General features: G+C 37.3%; 1 protein-coding gene across 1 annotated transcript in view; it reads right to left on the bottom strand.

The window, feature by feature from the left end:
• Positions 1-951: 951 nt before the first annotated feature.
• The window catches only part of mRpS31 (mitochondrial ribosomal protein S31), a 55267-nt gene continuing 40318 nt past the window's right edge, over positions 952-15900 (bottom strand). The window contains exons 6-7 of the mRNA XM_081727304.1: positions 11028-11260; positions 952-1270 (exon numbers count right to left, since the gene is read on the bottom strand). Of these exons, the coding sequence (XP_081583430.1) occupies positions 1035-1270; positions 11028-11260 (469 nt within the window). The 3' untranslated portion in view covers positions 952-1034. The remainder of the gene's footprint in view (positions 1271-11027; positions 11261-15900) is intronic.

Below are 15900 nucleotides of genomic sequence, written 5' to 3'. Positions count from 1 at the left end.
AGAGTACGTTTGTTTTTAATTGGCACGCTTTCTACCTAAAAGATGGATCTGTCTGCAACACGTTGTTGCTACGCCAAGGTTAAGTTGACAGTTACAATACGCTAGGAAAGACAGCGAAACGCCACACCACTTACAAATCACTGTAACACACTTGTTCACGTGTGGCAACTAAACACTTTAAATACCCGCTAAACAGCAGTGACCTCATTTGATGGGTTGACTGACAACTAACGTCACCTACACGACAAAGCCAATAAGACGTCTATCGGGCTAAAACGTCCACGTGAGTGCTAGCAGAAAATACTTTATGGCCAACCAAGTGCATTCGCGGGAAGTGTGCCAAGATAAAACAAACGTACTCTAACAAAAACGCTATCCTCTCCCGTTAATGCTACACCCTACCCAGCGAACAATATTCCACTGGGAAATCCTGGCCCATCCAGTCTACAACGTTCATCTGTTTTCATGCAACTTAAATGTATCTGGAAAAGACCTACGCTCAGACGAAAAAAGAAAGTGCAAGAGAGTGCAGCATTGACTATACTCACACAAATACATGAATTATTTCACAGAGGCAGGCATCTGTCTGGTGTTACAGCAGAAAATATATACTGCTAATAATTGAGGATATTAACAATATATAAGCATATTTCTTATCTCTTATAGTCTTCTGTCGAGCTTCATTTGACTGATCTATATAAGGTTACTATATTGCAATTGTCTTTTACGCTAATACAAGCAAATGATGATGAAACAATTAAATGTGGACGAAAACCTCATAGGTTTACCTCGAAATCTATGTAGCACCTCCAACGTTCAAATACGTGAAACGGCGCTCCAGAAGTAAGCGCTCAACCATAAGCTAAAGTGAGACCAATATCAACTTCGTTGCTTACTGTGCTACAAATTATGTATTACCACTTACAATGATAACAACATAAAATAAAGATATTTTTGGTTAGTTTAGCTAAGAAAGTTTATTTACACTTAACGCACAAATACAGATAAAGGGGCATACAACTTTCTAATGATCTCTATTTATCTAGAGCACCAACTTCTCTCAAAATGTCTTTCTTTTTCTCAAAATAGTCTCTAAACCAGTCAATATGCTCCTTTTTGTGCTGAACTGTCACATAAGGATTTTTGGAGAGACCAACACAAACTAATTCCATGAAATGCCTTACTGGTCCTTTCTTCGGGCACCACGGTTCCAGATGTCGTTCCAGAAATACATGTTCATGGAAGCTCACTTTCGCTTCTTCATCCATTCCTTAAAAAAATATATAAAGGTAACTAATTACTCCCATTACGTATAAAACTCATTCAACCATGTAATTTTTACAATAATTATTAATGGTAATTTTCACTACGAACTATTTCACGTGCATAGCTAATTTCAGATTACATTTTATCTTAAATATATCACGAGTATCTATCTTCATTCAATATTATATGAAATTTCTTCAAGTGTGACAAAATTTTACGTTACTAAATGGATATTATATTAGTTGTACTAACATTTATTTGTATAGCAGTAATTTTCAACAACTGCGCCGAGATTTTCTAGGTGTGTCTCGGAACTACCTAGATTTTGTGACATTCGTGGTAAAAATAACTAAATTAATTTCGATGGATAGTAATTTTGAAGAGTTTTCGTATCGCCGGTACCTGTTAAAACGGATAGTGTGTCATGAACAAAAAGTTCTGAAAACCACTGCTTTATGGTTAAGAAAAAATTATATATATATTTTAAATGAAATGTATTTCCTAAAACGCCTTCATAACACTTATTGTAAGGCACAAAGAGCTTAATTTTAAAACAATTTCGTATTGGCTTGATAACAGTGGGGGTATGAACGAGTTTGTACAATTACCTAGAAGGTGACGAAATATGAATCACCTCGGCCTGAATCACCTTGCACTTTATAGCTAGGTCCTTGTTTGTTAACCATGCACATTCTGAACTTGTTAGAACAACTCTTTCTTTCTTTCTTTTTTTTTTTTTTTTTTCTTTTCAGATAAATCACTGAAAGTGTAATGATTGACAAGCTTAAGGTATTGGGTGTCATTAAGTTTCTCCATCTTCAATGGAAATCAGCAAAACAGATCCACGAAGAGATGAAAGAAGTCTATGGGGATGATACCCAAATATGGGGATGAAACGACTATTCCAAACTGGACACATATCCATCTAGGACGCGTTTAGATCTGGAAGACCATCTTTCACTGATGATGCCACCTTGATGAAGAAAGTTGAGAAAATCATAATGGAAGACAGGAGGATAACTACTGAAAGTGTTACATGTGCAATAGGTATGACTTGTGGGTTTGCCTGGAATATCATTCACAACCAACTACATCTTCAGAGAGTGTCAGCACGGTGGATGCCACGACTGCTTCCACTTTTCCAGAAAAGAAATCGCGAGGACGCTGCAAGACAGGGTTTGAAAAAACCCGGGCTTTTTCGAAAAAACCCAACCCACCCGGGCCCATATGGGTTTTTTCGGGTATTTTCGGGTTTAATTGGGTTTTTTCGGGTTTAATCGGGTTTTTTCGAAATATTTCAATGTCCTTGTGGTAAAAGTGTTAAACTGAGACTTATATTTCAAGATTGTCATTGTCACAACTTGCAACAATTTTCTACTCACTGCCGTTTTGAAAAAAGGGCCGCCATTTTGAAATTTTACATTCGATCGCCGAGAAAATCTATACAGCAAATTTAATATATCTTGTGCTTCCACCGTCAAAATTTCAACTTAAAAGACTGAAAATTGCGCTTCGTAGCGTAGATACTCGCGGTTTTGAAACAATGGCCGCCATTTTGATATTTTACGTTGGTATGCCGCCAAAATCTATACAGGAAATTTAGTGTGTCTCGTGCGTGTACTCTGAAAATTTTAACTTAAAAGGCCGAAAGTTGTACCTTGTAGCATGTGTGGTAGAGGCACACAAACGAATTGAGTTGATTTTGAGTTTAACGCTCTTTCAGCAGCGAGGCTATATGAGACGGGACCTACTGATTAAAGTGGAATCCGAACCACATGAGCTCCCTCCGGGAAGCAAACCCAGATCACTCACGCCGAAGACGCGTACACTAACCGCTTAGTCATGAAGGACCTCGGCAGACAAATGAACAAATGTAGATCAAGTCATCCAGAAGCCTAACTGACGGTCGCCAAATATAAATACCAAAAGGGGTCTATTAATTTAAAACAAAGATACAATTCATGTTGTATGAAATAAATAAATGTTTCAAAATGTCTTACACGAAATTAACATCTTCCAGCGTAAATAAACCTACCATATTTTCTCCATGAGAATACGGGACACCTCAGACTCCCCCCCCCCTCAACTTTCCAACACAATGAATTGAACTATAGTCTAGTTACGAACAAAAGTGTAATAGGCCGCGGTGGCTCAGTGGTAGAGTGTTCACTTCTGGTGCATGGGGTCCCTAGTTCGATCCCAGCTCGCGCCAAGTGAGCTTTGTGGTGGACAAACACCTTGTGCGTGGATTTTCTCGGGATTCTCACTTTTCCTCCCACTTTCTTCATTCCGTCATTTCATTCATTTCTCATCATCACCGTCGCCTTGAGCATAGCTGGCATAACCGTGAGACTAAAAGTAAAAGATTTCATTTTATTTATTTATTTATTTTTTTTCAAGAATATATTTGGCGAAAGTTCACTAAGCAGCAGCGGCTTTTCTCTCTTCGTACCCTGCAATTAATTGTATAGACTAAAGATGCCTAAAAACTTAAGATGTGCTATAAAAATGCTTCACAGGAAAACAATATGCAAATTATTTTTTAATCAGTGGTACAATCTACCTTCAATATTCTTCGCGCGTTTAGCAATATTTCTTTACATGACTGTATTTGCCAAAATTACGTTCATCAGTTTAATCTGATGAAAAGCTGATTCTTCTCCCTGTGTCGTGTGTAATTGTTAGGACAGATTTACATTTTTCTAAGACCTGGACCAAAGCACAATTCTGTGCCCCTAGCCCCTGAAAAATATTATAATTCTTGTTAACTTATCTAATGTGTTGCTGGAGAACAGGTCAGCCATCTTCCCTGTGTTTGTAAATGTAGAAACTCAAAGCCTTTTTTTTTTTTTTTTTTTTATGTTCAGAGAATATCCGAGTTTCCATCAAGTTCAATGGAAAAAGTAGCATTGCAAATTTCACTCGCTATCAAGTCGAACAGGGTGGTGTAATAACTTCCTCGAAACTGCTACATGCAACAGCGTACTGTTCATTCACTAATTACAGGATTCCCAGCCAATGTCAGAATTTTTTGTTTTTCACTTTTCGAATAAGCTGATATTGATAGCAGAAATGTAACGGAGTTAAAATACGGACATTTCCCTGTCCCGACTAAATTTACGGGGACGCGGGACACTCGGGGCCCCAAAACGGGACTGTTCCGTTTTTTTACGGGACGTATGGCAGGCTTAAGCGTAAAATAAATAGTTTTATTGTTGAAGTATTCATTTCCGATCCTTCTGCGTTTAATTCGGGAATTTCCCGAGCACTTCTTTCACGGCGTGTACATCAAAACTTCCACTAGTACGGAAATTTAAACTCAGCATTTGAAATAGGAAGCTTTATATAGTCTTCGGAACCCCGAGCATTAAGCTTCTTAAATTTGACAAGAATTTTTACGCTATTGCTGGTGTTGATTCTACAGAATGCTTATTTGAGGAGTAGCAACAAATGACTGAACTAAACTGTTACTGTTCAACCAGATTTTAGTTGAAAAAACTTGTGTTTTACAGCAAAGGTAAGAAATAATACTAATAGTTTTACTAATGTATTTACATATGTACTGTTATTCCCGGCACCTTATGATCTTAAACCCGTCAAACGTATGAGTGATAACGTCCCTCGGTGTCGCCGAGTCGATGAGCATACTGTTTACGGAAAATATTTTCTAAAGTACAAAATTGCTTATTTTACTTCAAAAGGCTATAAGCATAATCCATACATTAAATTGTTCTATAACTATCTCAAGCTAAGGTAAGTTTTAAAAAAAAAAAAATCATTCAGTGCATTCAGAGCTTTATAAAGGTCTTATATTGAACGTTGTTGTATACCTTAACGTGAAAGCCTCTAATTCGCCCAAGGAAAGTCTAAAATCTGATAAAAATCACTTACAATGTGACCACCTTAGTTCTACCAATAATATACTAACAAATAGGTCAAAAACCCAGGTGGGTTTTAAAGTGGGTTTTTTCAGGTGGGTCCAACCCGAAAAAACCCACCGGGTTTTTTCGGGCTGGGCCCACTTGGGCAAACCCTGCTGCAAGAGAAATGTTGCGTCACTGTGATGTGGATTAATAGGACTTTTTCGGCACACTAGTGACAATGGTAATGGATGGAAGTTGGGCAGTGACGATGAATGGAAGTTAGGTTTATCTTTATGACTCAAAAACAAAGGAAATGAGCAAACAATTGAAACACCTCTCCTCTCCCATCTCTAAAAAGATATGAGTGCAGAAGTCTGCCGCCAAGGTGATCCTTTTCGTTTTTTGAGACTGTGAAGGGGTCATCATGACAGATTACCTACCACCTAGTACTTATTATTCCCATCTTCTGACTAAGTTACGAGAGGAACTGAAGGATGGTACGTCATGAATTTGTCACAAAAGGGATGCTACTGTCGGCAGACAATGCATCAGTTCATTAGCCCATGCATCCATGATGAAGGCAGTTGAACTAGGAAGTGAAATATTGCCCCACTCCTATATTCACTGGACCTAACACCAGGTAACTTCTATCTCTTCCAACAAATGAAGCGTCTACTCAGAGGACGCCATTTTGACAGTACGGATGACGTAATTTATGAGGTTAAGGTGATTTCAAAGCCAAACTGCAGAATTTTACAAAACCACGCCTCCCAGCAGGACATTGAAAAAATATAGGACAGTTTGGATTATACAACAGAATATTATGTTCTGAAGCACAGAAAAAAATATATAAATGCATTGTGAGAAAAGACCACCCTTCATCCCAATGGCAACAGGAAACAAGATTTAAGATTTAGATTAATACAGAATAAGAGTATATATAACCTTTTACTTTTTAAACTTAGTAGACCTGTTGTATTGTTTTGGAAAAAAAAGGGGGGGGGGGAGAAATTGATTGAAATAAATGACTTGATTTATTGACTAAAAAATAAATTCTTATGGTCCGAGTTGCCCATGCCTTTCCTTCGATCCTCCATTATTATACTTATAAATTTTTACTTTTACATTTTAAAGGTACAATAATGAACTGTAAAACACTAGTACACGTGTTACTTTTGCGATATTTTCGTTGTGGTATTTTAAAGTCCAGCCTCAATTAGGGCTTGTGCAGCTGACACGTCATTAATGAACCGATGCTTTATTGCTTTTTGAAGCCGAATGTTTCCCTCTGAAATTCACTTTTCAGTTTCACGAACTTCAACACATATGCTTTTCTCTACTTTCTTTTTCCTGTTCTAAGTTTTGTTTTTTTCTATCCATATCTTCACGATACTTCTTATGTGCTTCTTTGTAGTACATTAACATTTCTTTAGTGATATTAACTTCATTTACATTTTTACCCACTGCGTCTTTAATCATTCGAAGCCAATTAATGGTTTCTTTGTCTTAGTCTTTGTCTCTCGGATGGCATCATGTTCTTATTTGTCGAGAAACTTTGGTTTCCAACAATTACTTTGAATTAAACTTGTGAAGATCTTGTTGAAAAATGACTTAAGCCGATGTTGGTTCCTGAGGATGAATGCCCGAGTGAAGCATGCGAAATATTGACGTAGGAATACAAGAAAAAAAGTTTGTAGTTTTACAATGTAATCTATATGTTCCATTAGAAATAATAAATTTTAATAACTTGAATCAACTATTCAATTGCCCTGACAGAAGTTGCAGCACAGTCCATAAGGTCTGCATGACCGAAGAATGACCTCAAGAACGAGAGAATATGTAGCTTGTTTGGAGAAGGACTGGATAGCGTAGTGGTTAAAGCACCGACGCGGTAACCTGGTAACCCGGATTTGATCCACGGCCCAGACGCACTTTTCATTCTTCGGATCACATGACAAAAGGTGTTCAAGAATTAGCAACTCAAGAAGTGTCATACAGAAACTGGCTACGTGTTCTGTTTACATACAAATAACACCGGATCGCAACCAAATACAGCACAAAATAGATAACTTTTATTTGTGAATACATCAAAACAAAGTTCGATACATGTCCAAATATATTTCCGTTTACGATTTCAAAGCAACGGGGTACAAACCAACAACGGAATAAAGAGTAACTACTGCAAATTTGTTTCCATTGGATCGTTTCTGATCAGAGATACAGAACGTATGACCATCCAAAAAGTGTTTAAATTACAGAAAGCATTAAAATAATGCGAAGTTCAAAAAAGCGACTTGGAACAACTGACTAAAGTTGGAGTTGAAGAGAAATGTTAACGTCCACAATACATTACTACCTTGTTCTTTATTCGCACAAAATTCAAGTCTTGCAAACCCTGTCTCATGACAAGTAAAACCGACCCCAATTTTATGAAATAATTCTCGAAAGTGTGGCGATGATGAATTAAGCTTTGATAACGCTCTCGTCATGGATGGAGATTGCGTTTATTTACGTGGTTTCAAGAACAACGAAAACTTGCAGATTCGGAGAAAGCAGAATACAGAATAGGGGGTTTGATGTCCCATTGCAATCACTACAATGGGTAGCTGGATTGGAGATTAGCGTCCCCTTTTCAGCACTGAGGCTACATGAGACGTGGACCTACAGCTTAAGATGGAATTCGAACCACCGTAATAAGTTCAAATTTCAATATTTTTCCCTCAGAAATCGAACCCGGAGCCCAATGCACCAAAGGCGTGCGTGCTAGCAACTAGACGTGGAAAGAGAACCAATCACCAAAATAGATGATGATCACAATATTTGAAACATTTATTCTACCCAAGCTTAGCGTGCAAGACTCGAATTCGATTCCCCGCGGAAGCTCATGTGGTTCGGATCTTACGTTAAGCTACAGGTCCATATCTTATATAGGCCTGCTGTTGTCCAACAGACTAAATAATTTCCAGATGTGGTGACATTCATTGACCATTACAATGGTTAAACCTGATATATCGATTTTTTTCCTCTTCTAATTTTTAATGGGAGTTTCCAGAGGAAGAGGCAATAAAATCTAAACCCAGAAACATTACCTAGTACAAGAATCATTATTAACAGCCACAATGGCCCGCAGGATTCCAAGGAGCGATCGACACAAGCGAAGTCACGAATGTATACACCGTTGATGTACACAATACTTCGTGTGAAACAACTATTATTGACATTATTTAACTTTACTAACAACAGAAATGTATTAAATACTATACTGGGTAACTAAGCAAATCTAATATCTTTTAACGTGTATTTCGAAGTCCCGAAACCCTTTCAAAAATACAGAAGGGGCGGGGGGTGGGGGCATGCTGACACCGATTAATGTTCTTAGGAAGATAGCTGCATTTCACTGAAAACTGGTGAATGTGAAGGGCAGTAGTGCTTATTTCGAGGGTATATTTTATTGCGTCAAAAGAGTTATGAGCTGCTGATTTACAAACTTTTTTTTTCCTATACTACTTATAACTTAATTTGAAAGTTTCTTGTAAGTTTAGTTGGAAGTTATTAAAACTTTTTCATCGTCACCAAATCTGTATCATTTATTATACAAATGATGATGTTTTCTAAAATGATCCACCGTCTTAGATTACTTATGAAAATTACCAGTAAATTCTGCAAAATTGGCTGGTCTGTAGAAGTTGAAGGAATATAACACCACAACACAGAAAAGTTATTCACGTCGCTGGAAATTCGGGTAGAACAACTGCTCTGCATGAGAAGATCAGGATTCGAATCCCCATCAGTCCGAGAATAGATTTTTCTCTGTTTTTGCGTTTTATTTAAGCAAACTGAACAAACAAACAAACAAACAAAAAAATCCGAATAACACCGCTTCTGACCTGGAAAATCACATGTAGTATTATGTTTGGAAGTGACTCTATGAGACGTTTGGGGTAAACCACATAGATGTTGGGAGTAAACCTCATATTCCAGTAAAGCACCCCTGTTGTTCCAAATAGTTACACAGATATTCAATTTGATTTGAATCTGGGCACTTTGCAGACCAGGCTAGGTGCGACAGGACGCCTAAATGTTCTTCAAATCACGTACAAACGCTGTAAACCTTATGAACACAACAGTTGTCATCTTGGAAGATTGGAATGTCCATTGTATATTTATCATGAAAATGGTGAAGTTGCTACACCTGGTTATTAAGAATGTCCAAACAAATATGATGGGTTATGTTCACATTCACCTGTATGAGTGGACTGAAGTCGGTGCGGAAAACACCTATACACCATCCAGAATCTCCTCCAGCCTGAACCACACATTCGCTGCAAATTAAATACTTTCGGTGCACTAGATGCTTTCCATTATAAAAATATAGACATAAATGCGATTCCCTGAACAGAATTATACATTCCTAGTCCGCTACAGTCCAGTGTCTTCTTCAGCCCATTAAGAATGTGCATCTTTATGCGCTAGTGAGAAGTAGCCTCTGTCATGGTTCTCGAATCCAAATACCCCTTACAGGGTTCACACTTCAATTTTAGTATTGATTTCCCTGAATTACCATGACTTGTAAGTAATTTTTCCCTCACCCGTGACACTGCGAATACTATCATTTACGATCACGTTTAGAAAAATAAATAAATCAGTCCCTACCATTGCCGTAGCTGCCAAATGTTCTCCTTCTTACTTTTTCAATACAGCAGAAGCTTACTTTCTTACTGTAACACTTATTATGAGTCAAACTTCCTGTGTTTAAAACATAATAAAACACTAGTACCACACAACAATTATACACTAACGATATTTTTAATATCTCGCCATTCTGAATACACTCAGAAACTAAATAGCTAAGCATGTATCATAATTTGCCTCTCTTTGATTACCTATAACCAACAAACGTAACTTATTTCAGCTTCTGTAGCATTTTATTTATTTATTTATGCATATCAAAAAGCCTCCCCTGCCATCTGCAGGGACATTTCCGAAATTAAAGTCCCTAATTACTGTTCTCTGGTTCGATCCCAACCCATTCCGCCTAGTAAATTCATTTCATTGGAAGTGGCGCTTACCATTATGTTCCCTGGGGCCGCTCATATATACTGACTCTTCTGTGAAATTTAGTAGGTTTCCCTGACTTTCGGTATATTTTGAAGCATTTTCCTGACTTTAATTTCCCTTACTTTCAATGTCAGTGTGAACTCTACCCTCGCAGTGTTCTTTAGAAAATTAATTGGAATGAACCTGCTTTCACGGACTACAGCAATTCCTGAAGCATGGCCTGATTGAAAATTATTTTCCTTAATCAACCGAGAAGCTCATTGGCGTTCCTGAGTTAGGATTCTCTTGCAACCACAGTTATGATGTCATTTTGCATTCGCACGCGTGTTGGATAATACCTTGTAGACACGTTGAACAGTCCGCTTTGATACATTAACAAGTGTAGCCATGAGCACGCTCAAACACAATCACTCCTTTATTATTATTATTATTATTGTCACATTCTTGCATCGACCCATCTTGACAAGCTGTTCTCGTAGAACCGAATAGTGCATACACTCCAGTTAACTCCAATAAGCATACGTCAACGATGATTGGTCATTTAGTTACGTGTTATCAATGAAACGCTAACTATAACAACATAAACAGACCAATGTTATATCATTAAATTTTACGTCCAATAGTATGCCGTGTGAGCTAAAGGAGACGGTGATGATGAGAAAATGGGGAAAAATTGGGCCAACCACGAGAAAACCCATGCACGTGGTGTCTGTCCACCACAAAGGGACCAATGTTAGTTTTAGACAGAAGTGACTAATATTTTGTCCAGTGTGCTTACCTTTAGGTACTTAAGAGAGAGCATTTTCGCAACATAAAAACAGTGGAATCACTCAAGTTTACCTTGTTCATTATTAATGGGAAACTTCCACAATTTTCCTTGTTCCGTCCACAGGATCATTTCTTCAAATATATTTGATGGTGGATGCGTGACTGCCAGTCGGAGCTCTCTTTGCTTTAACTTATTCCAGGTTTCTAACACAGGAACCTCCTTGTCTTCTTGTTTCCGTTCACCACTTTTAGGAGTGAAAATTCCAAGAGGTTCAGCACCAAAGAGGTCGATCCGAGCCATTGTCCTGACAAAAGAAAATCTGAATTACTACCAAAAAGACATCGCATTAGAAACCAAAAGAAAAAAACATAGTACCTAGTTTAAGTGTACGAAAATGGCATAAAAGCTACCTTTAAGAAGTTCATTTGCAAAAGGAAATAATATTACAAATATCAAGGAAACGACCAGAAGTCAACTTGAGATAGTAAACAATACTAACCAATCCTACTTTCTAAAAACTCGGAAGTCCATAGAATAATACAAGAATTAAAGAACCGAAAAAAGGGCTATTTTATGGAATGAATGTTTTTCCTGTAAAAAGCAGTCTTTTTTGAGAGAAAAACGGAAATGTTCGCTTTTTTGGCATTTTATGCCTTTCTTATTCAAGTATCAATTCTGTTTCCCTGTAATGGATTCTAGAACTAAGAACGTGTGTTTACGACATTTAGTATTTGTGAGTTCTATGTTCCACGGTTGGCTGGTTTTATTGATTTTCAAATTGCTATTGCATTGGTTGCCATCAAGTGCAAGTCATACAACCCATTATATCACGGGTGTCATTTTGGTTGCTTATCCACCTTATCAAGTGCCTGTAGAGAACGTTTTAAACTTTTTTCCCTCTCCAATTTTAACGACTTCAATAAATGTTATACATAGTTAGAATGAAGATTTAATTTATAATGATAAATTTTAAATGATAATTTTGATCCATGAAATCTGCTACATCTTCGGAACAGGTATAGCTAACATTATTAAACTTTCTCCTACAACACTTTTGTCTTTAAACGTTAACCCTCGTTATCCAGCACTGAGGCTAGGTGAGACGTGAGTCTACATTTTAACACGGAAATCCCAATCGAAATAGCTCTCCCACCGGGATTTCAACTCAGGTATGATAACCATATACAAGGGAGGTCGGAATTTCTTAGGATTTAGATTTCTGGGCTTTACGCATCTATGACCATGTTAGCCCGTCACGTATGAGGGATGACGTCCCTCGGCAAGCATACTATCCGCCAATAAATACTTTTTGACCGACATATCCGATCTGTTTCTTATTGCTTTATTGCCGACTAATGTGCAGCTAATTTACAAATAGGTCAGGCGTAGGAAATGTGTTTTCGTAGGCACTCGTGTAGCATCGTCCATAGAGCTAGACTCAGTGACAGATGTACATCGAAGGAAGAAAAGATTGGGGAAGGAAGGAAGCGGCCTGGGACATATAAATGAGGAACCAACCCGGCATCTGCCTAGTGTGAATGAGGAAGACCCAGGAAAACCTCATTCACGATGGCTGGCCTGAAAAAGCTTTTTACACTTTTTCGACCGAGTGACCCCACCGGGAATCGAACCCAGGACCGCTCGCACCGAGGTCGGGATTTCTGTTGTGTATGTTCAATAATACTATCTTTTTTATCTTTAATAACTATTGCAAGAATAACTCCACAGTACAGTTTGAAAATTCATAATAATAATAAAATCATCATTTTCAACTATCATTCCCAGCATTCTGCCGGGTCTGAGTATGCACAAGGACCCTCTACTAAATCCTTCTGTTTGGCCATCTTTTATTCTGGAATATTCGACCCTCATTCCCTTTCTTTCCATGTTGTTTCGTACTAAACTCAGAACACGTTATTTTCATTCCAGAGACGTAGAAGTAGATGACATGAAACAAATTTAGGAGAAAACTAATTGGACTAAGGATACAGGAATCTTCAGCAAGAGGAACTAATTACAAAAAGCAATCACTACCTAATTACAAATAAATGCTGGGGCCAGTTTTATAATTTTACATTATTATATTGTTCGAAATATTAAACAACAAATTATACTTTTTTTTTTTTGAATATTAATGAACTATCCACACTATTTACAAAATCTCAATAAGGGAGAAATCTTGTACTAGGGAAAATTCTCTGGATAAAATTTTTAGCCAAAGCAAACCGAATCTGCTGAATAATTAAGTGCAGTATGAAAACCGAAATTTAAAAAAATCTGAACACCAAACCAAATGAAACCAGAAAAAAAAAAAAAAAAAAAAGAGCGAGAGAGAAGATAAAATCTACTGTATCTGTTTATGTATTCAGGGTGGTATAATACACCGACAAACTGAACGATGTGATATTACAATAATACACATGAATCATATATATATATATACACACACATCGGATATTCTAAAAACGGAGCCCCCGAATAACAGAGCGCTATTTTTCAGGTCTCAAAATAAAGCGAAAATCGTATAAAATGGTATTCACTACGGCGCATCGTCAGCCGCTATGGGTAATCAAAATTACACTATGTGGCAGCGCTGCAGACTAACTTGCAACCATTAGCATTGCCCCTCAGTTGTTACGTTAATAGGTGGTGCTAGTGTCAACGTCTATCGACTTTAACTGCCACCTGGACAGAATCGATGTAACTATTTGATGGATTGGTATATCTTCTCTGCGGTTCTTTATCCGTGACGTTGCCATATACTGCAATTCGCGTCTCCAAACGACGACCCGAATGGTATACAATTATATATATTTTTCGCTTTATTTTGACTTGTAGAATAGCTCTCTGTAATGCGTGGGTGCTATATAATGAAAACATAAGTCGAAAGCGGCATCGTTTTATCGTGAGTGACGTCCAGAAAGCGGCGAGGGCTCTGGTGTAATGACCAATATCTCACGAACGCTGAAAGATATCGCTGCACCAGGTTAAAATATAACATAGAAAGCCGCACTCGACAAATGCAATGACGTGCACATATAAGCTGAAAAGGTACTCTGAACTCAGACTAATCAACCAAAATAAGTGAATTTGAAAATATATGATACATCGAATCTCAACAGTACACAGGTCACTATTTTAAACTATACCTCGGGAAAATAATTTATTTTAAACTACACTTCGCTTCATTAACGAGAAATATTTTGCTTGATCCGACCTCTCATCAAAATATGTATTCCATTTTAAGTTCTTAAAGATTCAGAATGTTCATACTTTCAAAAAAGAAATATTCCGCAAACTGCATCAAATGTGAACCTATTGATTGCTGGGGTTAGCGTTTAACTTTCCCTTTTAGCACTGAGGCCGTATGAAACGGAAAGAGGAACGTACTGTGCAAATACCAATCAAATAAAGTATAAAATAGTAAATAAATTGTTGTTTAATGTGACACCCAATCTACTGCTCAGATTTGTATCCGCGACAAATATTCTTACAGGAATCAAACGTGGGTATATACGCGAAGAAAGTTTACGCGTTAGCAACTGACCAGTTAAGATGTTCACATGGACCTATTATTTGATGTACAATCTAAACATAATGTACGAAAATCAAACCCATGATTTCCATGCCATATGTGAAGAAATTTACCGTCAAACTAACTAACCATTGGAGTTCCTTTCCAAGATATTGTGTCCCTATTAAATAGCCTGTTTCAGTTCTGCCTGGAATATTATTAGTAAGTAAATAATAATAAAAAACGACAAATTACAGTTAGTCTATATCAGAGTCTATGGTCCTTGAGTCTATAACAGAATCCTTGAGTTTTAATTTACTTGTATTCAATCTCTGAAGCCCGTAACTCATTTTGTTTAACACCAAGTTTTTGATGCTCGAATTAAGCTATTAAGAAGTACACAACGGTTGGCCTGTTGATGAGAGTTAGCGTCCTTTCCAGCAGCGAGGCTATGTGAAACGTGGTCTTATAGACTAATGTGGGATCTGAGGCACATGTGCTCCCACTAGGAATCGAACTCTGGCCTCCCACACCAAAGGCGCGTAAGTTAACTTTATAGCCAGGAGAGAGCTCACTAGAAGTATATAATGTCAGTGGACACTTTTTTCCCTTATTCCTCATCCACACTTGTTGGTTGATTGATTTGTATTTAATTTTAATAGTGAGCACAGATGCTATATAGAATGAAACCCACAATTTAAAGAGGGGTTTGAAGCAGTATATTGCGTCTGACACTCTCCCGCTGCGAACTGAGCTTTCTCGTGGCCATATGGTTAGCGTATGCGTCTTTGCTGAAGACTTGTGTTCGATCCCCGGCAAAAGTTCATATTATTATTATTATTATTATTATTATTATTATTATTATTATTATTATTATTATTATTATTATTATTATTATTCAAGATGGCGCCAATTGACGACTCATGTAGTCTGTGTCGTAAGCAATTTTTTTTTGGAAAACAACTATAATTTTAGCATGTTGTCTATGCAACAATAGATATCATTTAAAGAACTGTCAGAAGTTTGGACGTGTTGAATACGAAGTGTATTCGGACAAAGGCATTTCAACATATAAATGTCAAAACTGCATAAGGCAACGAGACAACACGGCAGTTATTCCTACATTGAGGAAGCACGTAAGTTCCATAGTCACTGATCAAATAGACAACTACGGTTGAGATTCTAGTGATGATGAAGTTTTGGAACATGAGGAAAACAAATCCTCAAATACTAATTGTTCAAATAACAACTCAAAAGGTGTTTCATGCTGTAGTATAGTGAATAAAAAGTTAGACCATGTAATATCTATATTACAGGAAATAAGTGACAAGTATGAGGCATTGAAAGCCGAATTAATATCTGTAAAGGAAAATGAAATCTTTAAGTTTTACGTCCCACGGTTATGCCGGTTAGGCTAAAGGAGACGGTGA

This window comes from Thermobia domestica, chromosome 1 (genome assembly GCF_964235325.1).
Source record: "Thermobia domestica chromosome 1, izTheDome1.hap1.1, whole genome shotgun sequence".
Classification (NCBI taxonomy): Eukaryota; Metazoa; Arthropoda; class Insecta; order Zygentoma; family Lepismatidae; genus Thermobia; species Thermobia domestica.
The sequence above is the reverse complement of the archived record's forward strand: the minus strand, read 5'-3'. Positions and strand labels throughout refer to the sequence as shown.